The 14,565-nt window shown below is 41.2% G+C and overlaps 1 protein-coding gene across 1 annotated transcript in view; it reads left to right on the forward strand.

Annotated features, from left to right (window-relative positions):
- Positions 1-14,565, forward strand: part of ephb3a (eph receptor B3a) — a 48,360-nt gene that overhangs the window by 9,601 nt on the left and 24,194 nt on the right. The window contains exons 2-4 of the mRNA XM_042328575.1: positions 5,611-5,675; positions 9,756-10,428; positions 14,165-14,320. Coding sequence (XP_042184509.1) covers positions 5,611-5,675; positions 9,756-10,428; positions 14,165-14,320 — 894 coding nt within the window. The remainder of the gene's footprint in view (positions 1-5,610; positions 5,676-9,755; positions 10,429-14,164; positions 14,321-14,565) is intronic.

The following is a 14,565-nucleotide window of genomic DNA, read 5'->3' on the forward strand; positions in this document are numbered from 1 at the left end:
GGACGGCCGGGCATTCGTGCGTTTGAGTCTGTTTCTGAGATAACGTGGACTCTTAAAACAACGTGATTAAACTTTGTTGCCCCATTTTAAAACAAGCAAGGTGTTGCAGCAAATTATGAATAGATTGGGCTTGGAACTTCTAACCTTGGCCATTTGACAGGTAAACTCATTTGTAAATTATTATTCTATATCTTTTTTTTGCTATTCAAACCGTTATTACGGAGACCGTGGTCATTTGGCGGGCCTATTATCATCATCCAAAATTCCATGACCGTCACAGCCCTATACTCTACTTTTCTTTACTGTATTGTGAAAACTTGTGAAGCATAGACATCTATAGTTGGTAAAGTTTTGTCCGGTCTGGACTAGAGGTCGACCGATTATTGGATGACCAAAAAACCCCTGCTACCGATTAATCGGTCGATTTTAAAAATGTATTTGTAATAATGACAATTACAACAATACTGAATGAACACTTATTTTAACTTAATACAGTATAATACATCCATAAAATCAATTCAGCCTCAAATAAATAATGAAACATGTTCAATTTGGTTTAAATAATGCAACAACTAAGTGTTGGAGAAGAAAGTAAAAGTGCAATATGTGCCATGTAAGAAAACTAACGTTTAAGTTCCTTGCTCAGGACATGAGAACATATGAAAGCTGGTTGTTCCTTTTAACATGAGTCTTCAATATTCCCAGGTAAGAAGTTTTAGGTTGTAGTTACTATAGGAATTATAGGACTATTTCTCTCTATACAATTTGTATTTCATATACCTTTAACTATTGGATGTTCTTATAGGCACTTTAGTATTGCCAGTGTAACAGTATAGCTTCCGTACCTCTTCTCGCTCCTACCTAGGCTCGAACCAGGAACACATCGACAACAGCCACCCTCGAAGCAGCGTTACCCATGCAGAGCAAGGGGAACAACCACTCCAAGTCTCAGAGCAAGTGTCGTTTGAAACGCTATTAGCACGCACCCCGCTAACTAGCTAGCCATTTCACATCGGTTACACGAGCCTAATCTCGGGAGTTGATAGGCTTGAAGTCATAAACAGCGCAATGCTTGAAGCACAGCGAAGAGTGGCTGGCAAAATGCACGAAAGTGCTGTTTTGAATGAATGCTTACGAGCCTGCTGGTGCCTACCATCGCTCAGTCAGACTGCTCTATGAAATCATAGACTTAATTATAACATAATAACACACAGAAATGCGAGCCTTGGGTCATTAATATGGTTGAATCTGGAAACTATCATCTCGAAAACAAGGTGTTTATTCTTTCAGTGAAGTACGGAACCGCTCCGTATTTTATCTAACGGGTGGCATCCATCAGTCTAAATATTCCTGTTACATTGCACAACCTTCAATGTTATGTCATAATTACGTAAAATGAGTTCGCAATGAACCAGGCGGCCCAAACTGTTGCATATACCCTGACTCTGCGTGCAATGAACGCAAGAGAAGCGACACAATTTCACCTGGTTAATATTGCCTGCTAACCTGGATTTCTTTTAGCTAAATATGCAGGTTTAAAAATATATACTTCTGTGTATTGATTTTAAGAAAGGTATTGGTGTTTATGGTTAGGTACATGTTGGAGCAACGACAGTCCTTTTTCGCGAATGCGCACTGCATCGATTATATGCAACGCAGGACATGCTAGATAAACTAGTAATATCATCAACCATGTGTAGTTATAACTAGTGATTATGATTGATTAAGTTTAATGCTAGCTAGCAACTTACCTTGGCTTCTTACTGCATTCGCGTAACAGGCGGGCTCCTCGTGAGGCAGGTGGTTAGAGCGTTGGACTAGTTAACTGTAAGGTTGCAAGATTGAATCCCTGAGCTGACAAGGTAAAAATCTGTCGTTCTGCCCCGGAACAAGGCAGTTAACCCACCGTTCCTAGGCCGTCATTGAAAATAAGAATGTGTTCTTTAATTGACTTGCCTAGTTAAATAAAGATTAAATAAAGGTGTTTTTTTTAAATAGGCAAAATTGGCGTCCAAAGTTACCGATTTCCGATTTGTTATGAAAACTTGAAATCAGCCCTAATTAATCGGCCATTCCGATTAATCGGTCGACCTCTAGTCTGGACCAACCAAATTGGGTCTTGTTTGGGGGGCAGATCTCATTAGAATAATAGCCAGTGGGTAGAATAATACTCAAACAAGACGTTTTCTACCTTTGTGTAACTATTTAGGATGCATTACCATGAAGAGAATGACATTCACAATTATACATTTCTGTATAGTACAGATCCAGGACCCATGATGTCGTTCTGTTAACGTCATTCTGTTACCGGGTGTTGACCCACTTCACTTAGTTCAATAATCAAAGTAGATTTTTTTCAAACTCAAGGTGTCATGTTATAGCTGACACCCCATTCTTTCTGCAGACATCTTTGAATCTTAAGTCGGACTAGATATTTAACAAAGAGTTTGGAAAATGTGGTCACATAAAAAACGGAGAGAGATTTTACTGTCATTCTGTTACCAAACTTTGCATCGGCGCTGTTGCTCAAGTAAATGTGTTTTAGGAAAATTGTCAGTAGCAATTGTTAAAAGTAGACCCTCATAGGTGTATGGTTTGTTAAACTTTGCAATCAATGGTTTTTGCTTGGCATACATTTCAATGTGAGAAAGTGAGTCTCAGCGTCACTCTGTTACCGTGGAATTGCCCTTTTACAGATGAACCCCGTATACACATCAAAACACATAAATACACATGTCAATATTCACATCAATACACAAAAGCAAAACACAGTCATGGAAAACAAACACATTATTCATTAAAAAAAGGTGCTCAATCAGCCTTTTGAAATGTATTATAATACATTTGAAGCGATAGTGTGATCAAGTGTTTTGGCGCCATTTCGCGCTGCTTTGAGACAAGCGCAGGGACTCGTCTTGATAAATCAATCAATGTGCGATTTCTTTCTTTTCACTAAATCTTTGTTTGGATATTGGTTGGGCTACAATTAGGCTGTGGAAATGTTAGCCGAATTGAGGTGCTGCTCATGATCATCTTGTCTCGTTGGCTCATTTGTTAGCACTGATCAGAGCATTTTGCCAAGCATGTTACTGTATGTAGCATATAACAAGTGGATTATTTTCCTCTTCAGTCGCCTGTGACTTCTCTTAATCAATCAATGTGATTTTGTTTCAGTGAATCGCCGTCTGTATATTTGGTTAAATCTCTGTCTGGGCAAATGAGTAGAGGGGCTAGCTCATCTGTCACTGATTAGATACAGTTCGCATTGCAATAATGTAGCCTAAATCAAGTGCAGGCCTATTATTTAGCCTGATCACGTGTAGGCAACTCCAAAAGCCCACGGAGGTTGTGAAATATGAACACAAGACTCACGTGCTTTTGTAAAATATAGATTTTCGATTATTTTCTATCGGTATCGTGATGAAGACACTCTCATTGTAAGACCCGACGCCTTTCTCCCTAACAAAGCGGAGTGAGGGTAGGAAAAGACATGAAACGTGGATTTAAAAAAAGCATGTGCTTGCCATGGGCTCAATTCAAAATTACAGCCATTCCACACCTTGCTGTATCTATAAATACTATTTGTATTTTATTCTGTTATGCTTGAATTCTATTCTTAGGCTACCCTAATCGCAGTCAACACACATATTTTACAGACGGCTAAGTGTGTCTTGTTTGTTTAATGAACAAAACAACTGTGGGCTGCACAGACCAGTAACATAATTCATCTCAATATGCCATTCGATTCTTTAGAAATGACATTTTATTAGTCTTATAAATGTTTCTTAGGACCTGCCTAAAACAAATTTAATAACGGATTTCCTTGTGATGGTGTATATTCAATGGATTTATTCAAATAGACGTCCACCCACATGGGCCCAGGTCTACTATCGCTCCACAACTTGCCCGCATGTGCACTGGAGATTTAAAAGGCTTATTCCGGCAAGAATGTGGTAAACAAATGGGACTATATGAATTGGGTTCTAAAAAACATTGGCAGATTTTTTTAGCAGGCACCATACCGTAAAGTCTGTCTGTAAAGGGAATGAGAATCAAGAAGGTAACCTTTTACACCTTATAGCTAATCTAGATCCAAACTATGGTAATAAGGAAGCTAATCCTCAGGTTTTGGGGAGTAACTGATTACAAAATAAACTAACTGGAATCAGATATGTTACCAGCAAAAAGCATTCTAATCAGATTACAGGTACTTTTGAAAACTAGATGATTACTTCTTGGATTACTTTTAAATTCAGAAAGGATTTTTGCGAAAATACATTGACACCTTTTTCTCAATGACATTCAATTCAGCATTGAAAAAAGGTGCAAGTTTAAGTTTGTTCTGACCACAAGTCGGAGACCACCATGATTCAGATTACATTACTGAGTTTGGGTAATCCAAAAGTTACATTCCAATGTTGGACAGGTAACTAGTAACTGTAATGGATTGCATTTAGAAAGTAACCTACCCAACCCTGATAGTTTTTACCCTTATTTAACTAGGCAAGTCAGTTAAGAACAAATTCTTATTTACAATGATGGCCTACACTGGCCAAACCCGGACGACGCTGGGCCAATTGTGCGCCACCCTATGGGATTCCCAATCACGGCTGGTTGTGATACAGCCTGGAATCAAACCAGGGTGTTTGTAGTGACACCTCAAGCACTGAGATGTAGTGCCTTAGACCGCTGCGCCACACGGGGGCCCAAGCTCCCATGCTTGAGCTTCTATTCAAAGTAATTGACACAACTGTAAATTGGAGGTGCATTCCAGTAAACAACAAGAAGATAACCTTTTGCAAGCCTTTGTTGTGTTTTGATGACTTCTCTCAACCATCATACAGATTGACAGGTGACAACGAGGTCTATTGATCCTCTTATTTCCTCTTTCTTCCCTGTATTTGTTTAACCTCCTCATCCTTCGATTTTCATACTCCTGACTCTCTCAAAATGACCTGTATAATACGAGGTCACCACTCTGGGGAATCCACTATGGCTGGGCCGAGTAGTGATTTGTGATTGATTGTGATATCACTGAGTAATAAAGCTTTGAAATTCGATCGAGATGATTTCTCCCTCCTAGAGGATGGGACGTTTTCTCAAATTTCTACATTTTCAGTGATATCAAAGGCAGACAGGTTTTTTCTTCCATCATCATCTTTTTATTTAGAGCTTTATGAGGATTTAACAGTTTTCTCATGACAGACTTTCTGTGTACCCAGTTTTTTATGTATCCGTGTGGAATTGATGCCGATAGACTTACTGTCGTCTTATGAGAAGAATAGACAAAAATAATAAATAAGGTAAATAATAGACTTCTGCTTTTAGGACTATAATTTTTATTTCCAACCACCACTTACTAGTTATTGCAGCGTTTCCCAAACTCGGTCCTCAGGACCCCAAGGGGGTTTTGGTTTTTGCCCTAGCACTACACAGCTGATTCGAATGATGAAAACATTTATGATTAGTTGATTATTTGAATCAGCTGTGTAGTGCTAGGGCTAAAACGAAAGCGTGCACCCCTTGGGGCCCCGGGTTTGGGAAACGCTGAGTTATTGTTTGTTATAATAGCTTCTTGGTTTAACTAACTCTCCTGTTCTTGATTTATAGAAACACTAATGGACAGCAAGTGGGCGACCACAGAACTGGCCTGGACCACATTTCCGGAGAGTGGGGTGAGTGTGTTGTTATTCCACAGCATTTGTTACATTTGCTACTTAGTACAGCTCCCCCTGACTTAAACGACACACCTCCCACTGTTTTATACCTCTCTTTGTAAAGTTTCTTTTCTTTTCTTCATTGCTAAAAACAAATGAGAAACATACACCTTTTAAGTTTTACTTTTAAGCAAAGTTTTTCTTAAATGAAGATCCCCAAACCTCCAAAATAGTCCAAAACACAAATCTCCAATATAGTAAAAAAAAATACTAAACTCTGCTACATACTCATGTTGAGTACATATAGACCCAAAATGGCAACAAACACGGCTGCAGCAACACTAGCTGAAGAATTTGGAAATACAGTACCAGTCAAAAGTTTGGACACACCTACTCATTCCAGGGGTTTTCTTTGTTTACTATTTTCTACATTGTAGATTAATAGAGAATACATAACAACTATGAAATAACACATTGAATCATGTAGTAACCAAAAAAGTGTTTAAACAAATCTAAATATATTTTGTATTTGAAAAATCTCAAAGTAGCCACTATTTGCCTTGATAACAGCTTTGCACACTCTTGGCATTCTCTCAACCAGCTTCTTGAGGTATTCACCTGGAATGCATTTCAATTAACAGGTGCACCTTGTTCAGTTAATTTGTGGAATTTCTTTCCTTCTAATGCGTTTGAGCCAATCAGTTGGGTTTGTGACAAGGGAGGGGTGGTATACAGAACATAGCCCTATTTGGTAAAAGACCAAGTCCATATTATGGCAAGAACAGCTCAAATAAGCAAGAGAAATGACAGTCCATCATTACTTGAAGACATGAAGGTCAGTCAATCTGGAAAATTTCAATAACTTTGAAAGTTTCTTCAAGTGCAGTCGCAAAAACCATCAAGCACTATGATGAAACTGGCTCTCATGAGGACTGCCACAGTAAAAGAAGACCCAGTTACCGCGGCTGCAGAGGATAAGTTCATTATAGTTAACTGAACCTCAGGTTGCAGCCCAAATAAATGCTTCACAGAGTTCAAATAACAGACACATCTCAACATCCACTGTTCAGAGGAGACTGTGTGAATCAGCCCTTCATGGTCGAAACCACTACTAAAGGACACCAATAAGAAGAAGAGAATTTATTGGGCCCAGAAACATGAGCAAAGGATATTAGACCAGTGGAAATCTGTCCTTTGGTCTGATGAGTCCAAATTTGAGATATTTGGTTCAAACCGCCGTGTTTTGTGAGACGCAGAGTAGTTTAACAGATGATCTCCACATGTGTAGTTCCCACCGTGAAGCATGGAGGAGGAGGTGTGATAGTGTGGGGGTGCTTTGCTGGTGATACTGTTGGTGATTTATTTAAAATTCAAGGCACATTTGACCAGCATGGCTACCACAGCATTCTGCAGCAATATGCCATCCCATCTGGTTTGCGCTTAGTGGGGCTATCATTTTGTTTTTCAACAGAACAATGACCCAACATACCTCCAGGCTGTGTAAGGGTTATTTGACCAATAAGAAGATTGATAGAGTGCTGAATCAGATGACTTGGCCTCCACAATCTCCGACCTCAACCTATTTGAAATGGTTTGGGATGAGTCGGACCGCAAAGTGAAGGAAAAGCAGCCAACAAGTGCTCAGCGTATGTGTAAACTCCTTCAAGGCGGTTGGAAAAGCATTCCAGGTGAAGTTGGTCGAGAGAATGCCAAGATTGTGCAAAGCTGTCATCAAGGCAAAGGGTGGCTACTTTCAATCATCTCAAATATAAAATATTTAGATTTGTTTAACACTTTTTTGGTTACTACATGATTCCATATGTGTTATGTCACAGTTTATGTCTTCACTATTATTCTACAATGTAGAAAATAGTAAAAAATTATGAAAAACCCTTGAATGAGTACATGTGTCCAAACTTTTGACTTGTACTGTATTTCTCTTAAAGTGGAAGAAGCCAATAGGCAAATTACAGCTGGGAATGAATATTTCAGCCGATCATATCCCCCATAGAAATGGTGAGAAAATAAAACAACATATATTTGACCCCTAGGCTAACAGCTTGACAGACCTTCCCCACTCCCGGGCAGTGTAATTTGTCTTTTGTACGTGAGCGCAAAGTCAGTCGATGAAACCGATGGGTTACCATGGCAACAATCTTTGGCAGTCCATTCTTTTCAGGCCTTTCTGCAGACTCACACCGAATGTCTTTGCACCCCAAGAAGTCATATGTCATTAGGGCAAGGCGGCCCTCTCAAAATGCGTGACAAGCCCATACGTTCTGTCCGGGTGCAATTATCATATTTGTGAGGTATTGCTGCTGCGACGTGTTGCACTTGATTTATGGTGTAGAACGCTGACTCCTGGACTCATCGTTTTGGAATAAATTGCATGCGTGCATGCTCTGCCAAATATGGAATTATGCATTCTGTTCCTCTTGTTGAATTGATCAATGTTTGGAGCCCTCATTAAGAATGGAAATGAATTATTCAGGTTGAGTTGTTAGAATCAAAAGATTAACTTCTTGGAAAAGGTGATTTATTCCTTGGGCAAAAATATGTTAATAACCCAGTTAATCATGGATCATGGTTAATCATGGATTTAATCCTGTAATAGATAGCTCTTTGAATATTTCCTATAGGTAGTCATGCCTATATTGTAGAATATATTTGGTGTAGAATATCTGGGGATATGAACTGGTGTAAATGGTTTATTTGCTGACTGCAGAGAACCATATCATCGTTAGACTGTTGTTGAAGCTAAGTGCTGTGAAATAATTAATTGACTGCTTCACTCAATGAGGTATACTGACCACGTTTCATAGCATGCAAAAAATACTTCTCACGGCTTTGAAGAGTAGGCTTGGAAATGTTCCACTTGAAATATACCACTTGAATCGCAAAGTACCGTAAAACTTCAATTAAACGCTGAGTCTCAAATAGCTGCCTGTCCCTTTTAATAGCCGAGCAACGCCACACATTTCAACACACAAACACCTGTTTCAAATAAACACCGGGTCTAAATGAATTGTTTATGCGGTAACCATGAATTACCATGAATTGTTTATGAGTTGTAACGTTTGATTTGTTGCATGAAATAATTCAGTAACGTCTCGAAAAGATTATGTCAATCATCCGTTTTCATCACAAGTAAGAAACTGCTAGCCATTGGTTGCGAACAGCTGAGAACTTCTAGCTAGCGGGCAAGCATAAAAACAGTCAACAACTTTGGGGAGTACACACCCTCAGAAATCGTCCGATCGCCCTCTAATGGCAAAAGTAAGAACTGCCGAAAATGTATGGTCAAACACGAAAACAATTGCTCTGTGAAAGAAAAACATTTTGGGGGTTGAAATAGAGGCATACTAAGACAAAATAAAACGTGACACAGTGTGTAAATGATAACACATTATTGAAGGAAATGAAGAAATGTATTAAAATGCTGGAAGTGAATGCTGGAACTAAACAATTAACTATTCAAATGAGCAAAAGCTGTGCGAATTAGGGAAATAGACGCCTGGCTCAAATAGAAGCCGGTCTCTAATAAGCGCCTGTTGTGTTCAGTGATTTGAGCAAATAAACAGCCAGTCTATTAATTCAAGTATTACACTATACACCATAACACCTCCATGATGCAACCAGAAAGAGGACATTGCATTTGAATTGCCCCTTTAGTAAATAATGCACTGTTTGCATTATACACGATTTGACATTAGAAATGGCAGAACTCATTAAAAATAGGCCCTATAATCTCTTTCAATATCAGCACTTACTAAATTACTGTAGCATTTGGAGAACCAACATTTCCTAGGAAGGACATTCTGCATTCTGATTGCTACCTTTCCTGTGCAATTATACTATGATTATATGAAGACCTAGGTTCAATTAGTATTTGTTTTCTTTCAAAGGCTTTGCATGTTAGAGCCTGTCTGGAGTGCCAAATGAGTAGGGTTTGCATTTTTGGCACTATTGCATTGGTTCAAGCAAGCTCAACCAAACGCAGCTAAACTATTTGAAATAAAATAAATACTATTTGAACCCAGGTCTGATGATATCTACAGTTCTCTTCACTAGTAACATTGTTTGTCTGTTTTCCTGCAGTGGGAGGAGGTGAGCGGCTACGATGATTCAATGAGTCCTATCAGGACATACCAGGTGTGCAATGTGCGCGAACCCAACCAGAACAATTGGCTGAGGACGGACTTCATCCCCCGTAAGGGCGTGCTGCGCGTCTACGTGGAGCTCAAGTTCTCTGTCCGTGACTGTGCCAGTATTCCCAACATCCCCGGCTCCTGCAAGGAGACCTTTAACCTCTTCTACTACGAGTCTGATGGCGATACCGCTACGGAAAGTAGTCCCTTGTGGAGGGAGACTCCTTATGTCAAAGTTGACACCATTGCCCCTGATGAGAGTTTTTCCTTGCTCGAGGCAGGCAGGATCAACACCAAAGTGAGAAGCTTTGGCCCTATTTCCAAGGCCGGCTTCTACCTGGCCTTTCAGGACCTGGGGGCTTGTATGTCCTTGATATCCGTGCGGGTTTTCTTCAAGAAGTGCTCGACGACCATCGCAAACTTCGCCGTCTTCCCCGAGACGGCCACAGGGGCCGAGGCCACCTCCTTGGTCATCGCCCCAGGGGCGTGTGTGTCTAACGCGCAGGAGTTGTCCGTCCCTCTTAAGCTATACTGCAACGGGGATGGGGAGTGGATGGTTCCCGTGGGGTCTTGTACCTGCATGCCGGGGTTTGAGCCTGCTATGGCCGACACGCAGTGCCAGGGTGAGTTTTTAGTCTATAGGTTTTTACTTTGGACTAAAGCCTGTTTTTTAATGTTGATATCCCTTTAAATGGGCAATAGGGATGCATAACAACAGAGGTTTCAAAAACAGGGGCACTTCCTGATTGGATTTTCCTCAGACAAAATTTTGACAGTTTTGGAAACTTTAGAGTTTTCTATCCTAATATGTCAATTATATGCTAATTCTAGCATCTGGTCCTGAGAAATAGGCCATTTACTTTGGGAACGTTATTTTTCCAAACATAATTTTTTTCCCCCCTAGCTTCAAGAGCTTAACTAAAGTTTTTAATGCTTAACTACAGCCTGGGTTTTAATGCTTAACCAAAGCCTGGTTTTTAATGCTTAGCTAAAGCATTGTTATAATGCTTAACCAAAGCCTGGTTTTTAATGCTTAACCAAAGCCTGGTTTTTAATGCTTAACCAAAGCCTGGTTTTAATGCTTAACTAAAGCCTGGTTTTTAATGCTTAACCAAAGCCTGGTTTTTAATGCTTAGCCAAAGCCTGGGTTTTTTATGCTCAATTCAAGTCACACAGTCTACTCCACCCTCTGTATGTATTGTGTGGCGCATGAATGAAGGGTGAAGGAGGGTGGAGAGTTTGCATTAATGAGCTGTTGCGGAGAGCAGCAGCATACAAATATTGAGAGAGGGGGGGATCGGAGGGAGAGGGAGAATGAGATAGTGAAAGGGAAAAAGATAGTGAGGAGAGAAAGGAAGATAGTGGGAGAGAGATTGTGTGAGGGAGAGACAGAGATTGTAAAGGAGAAAGAGATATTGAGGTGGAGAGAGATATATTGTGAGACGGAGAAGGAGAGATAAAGCGAGAGACAGACAGAGGGAGAGAGAGAGAGAAGGACAATGAGATTGAGCTGTGAATTGCTGATTGCCCATGCCAAAATGAGGAACGGTCAGAGAAAGAAAGAGAAGCTTCCTCGTCTCTCTCCTTTCTTCACCTGGGCGTGAGAAACGGTGAATAACACGCGCCAGAGAGCTCATTTATGGCCATTTGGCGGCTCAAGGTTAAAAGCCTGTTGTCGACGCCTGATAAAAGGCTCTCCAGAGGCTTCAGGCGTGGCGGAGGTGGGCGGTGGCGAGGAGGAGGAAGTATAATTTCCTGTATGGTCTCCCCACCGTTAGTTCATCTACAGGCGGCTGCACTCATTACCACCGCTCAGACCACCGTGAGCCAACACTGCCACCGCTCACCATTAATCACAGGGATGTTACATCAGTCTAGAGAGAGAGGTGGAATGAAGAGAGAAGGGGGGGGTTGTAGAGAGGGAGGGATGGAGAGGAAAGAGGGGATAGAGAGGGGAGGAGAGAGGGAGGGGTGGTGGAGAGGGAGGGTGTGTGGGGGGAGAGGGAGGGTGAGTGGGAGGTGGGGTAGAGAGGGAGAGGCCAGTGAGGGCCACAGAACTTTCAGGTATCAGAGAGAGAAAGACAAATGGGCATTCCCTCCAAGGTTAATGGATTAAAGCGGAGGATTCAAGTGATTGTCCTCGAGAAACAAAACAAACAAACAAAATTAAACGATGGTGCAGTATATAATAAGACAAACATAAATCAGATTAATGTTTCAAGAGTGTATCTGGGTCTGAGGTCTTAGTCGAGTTACGAGATCCAAAACACATTTTCATGTTATCTTAACCAAACTATTTATTACATTTTTTTTTTTAGCTAGAATGCGGAACTTTAAAGTTCGCTAAATTCACACGAAGTGGCATTCCCGGAGAATTAGGACTTAGCTTAAAATCAAACTGGAAAACCACTTAGCCCGACTAGTTAATCACAACCTCTCGCCAGAAAGGTTTTTACGAGCACCCATGCTGATAAGACAGATGTTAGCCAGAGCCACGGTTTTACACCACACTTAAGGAATGTGAGAAAGGTGAAAGTAGAGTCTAGTTTCTAAGTGATATTTACAACCTCTTAGTGTAAACCTCCTTAACCCGACTTTTAGTGCAAATCTTAACCCCGTTTGAGGTTGAGACCTTTTTTGGTTTATCTTGACACTTTTGTCAATGACGTTGGCGATTGAATTGATAGAGGTTGGCCCCCGACAAAGAGAAGCAAACCAGCATCCCTATAGTTGCAAATGATTGATGATCAAGCTGCTTTGTACCCACGTTTTTGAATTGTGTTCTTCTAAGCCCCAGATAGACACCTGAGTGATGGATTCGGGTGTGTGCTTACTTTCTTTCAATAGTATCCTCCACCCTTGTTAGCCAGACCGGAACAATCTACTGTAATCCGTCCATCTTCATCTTTCGCTCTCAATTTACCTGTCATCCATAGTCCTCTCTGGGATAGATTGAAATCCCTCATATGTTATGATGAAAATGAGAGGGTATGAAGGATTTGCACAGACTAGCTAGAAGTTTCTAACGGCTTCCTGACATATTTCCACCCCACACGGACTGAGGTAGTCGAGTGTGACGATATGACACGGAGGTCTTTGACAGACTAGCTAGAGGGATGTGACAAATGAGGAGAGAGAAAAAAATCTTAGCGTTTATTTTTTTTTGTGTTGGTTTTCCGTTAAAACGATAAGAAATGTTAATAAATTCCGTGTGATTTCAATGTGCGTCCATTTCAGATAGTTAAGCATTGCACCTGTATTACCATTACTGTACCTCAGTTCCACCTCGCAAATGTTGCATTTTACCGCCTTCTCACTTAACTTCTCAAAGCATTGCCGTGTAGGACTTCGCTGATGTCGCTTGCCTTCCTCTGCCATTTTTCCCCAACCGTTAACAGCAATGACGTGGTGGGGGAGAGTCGTCTCCAAAATAATCGACTCCTGGTGTCGACTCCCATTTCTGAGTGCCAAGATTAGAATCCGCAAGGAATCGACTCCTACGATTTGGATACTTTTGGAACGGAGGAAACGGATTAGTTGGTGTACCTCTGGAAAAAAAATAACACACACATTTGCGTCTTCCAAAGCAAGGGAGAAAGAGGGGACGGGCACAGTACAGGCATGTCGGCCACTAGGTAGACAGAGTCAGAATCGTGCACTAGGCCTGTCTAGCGGCAATCAAAAGCTGAATCTCACAATGGAATGCTTTATCTTGCAAACTTCAGTAAAGCAGGGCCTATCATTAAGGAATATGCTAGTATACTCTACACGCACCAGACCGAAGACTGAACACACACTTGCATCATTAGCGAAGAGAAAGAGCAGACGAGCCGGCACGAGGAAGAGAGACGAGGGGGCAGGCAGAAAGAACCGTGTGGATATGTCATGGTAATCTGTATCTCACAATGTCTTGTCTTGCAAATTTGCCAAGTAGCCTAAAGTTCACCTCTATCTCTCTGGGTTTATTTAAATTACCCAACTTTCCCCAGGCCTTTATAGCCTATCGTCTAGTTGGGCTATAACACGGCAAAGAATATGTTTCGTAATAACTGCACTGTGATTTTAATTTTGTTTACGATCGCAATTGTGTTCACACCCCTCGCTAGAAGTTTCCATAATAAAGAGTTTAGGTGCTCCTCACCCATTCAAACGTACCCCGAAAGAGATAGTCTAGTGTAACATTATGGTTTGAAAGATTTGGACAGAGTAGCTCTCTCAAACTCAACGAGAATGGCCCTAATATCAATAGTTAGGCCTTTCTAACATTCTTGACCCCTAGTCGGCCTTGGTTTGGGGTTGTGCTTTATTGACTTTGACAGTGTTCTGACTGTCCCTTTCGCTTTTGTCTTCCCAATATAGCGTGCGCCCCCGGGTCATTCAAGTACAAGCAGGGGGAGGGCTCGTGTTACCCCTGCCCCCCCAACAGTCGCACGAGCTCCAGGGGGGCCAACATCTGCCTATGCCAGAATGGCTTCTACCGTGCCGACAGTGACCCTCCAGACTCAGCCTGCACCAGTAAGTCAAGCTCACCGTTTTTCATTAGCAGTCGTCATTGGCCGTAGATATTCAATGAAGATTCTCCGTTGAGCATGGGAGATTCTCCATGCGATTTAGTCTAGAACTAGGCTTAACCTTTGTCTGAGGAACTGGCCCAGAAAGTTTTTCGAAAACCGCTATGGTACAAGTGTCTGTGAAGGCAGTTTAGTTTTAACTTGAGCAACTGCGGTTGTTTCCACAGACACCTTTATCAGAGAAATCCC

Source organism: Oncorhynchus tshawytscha, linkage group LG10, assembly GCF_018296145.1.
Source record: "Oncorhynchus tshawytscha isolate Ot180627B linkage group LG10, Otsh_v2.0, whole genome shotgun sequence".
NCBI lineage: Eukaryota > Metazoa > Chordata > Actinopteri > Salmoniformes > Salmonidae > Oncorhynchus > Oncorhynchus tshawytscha.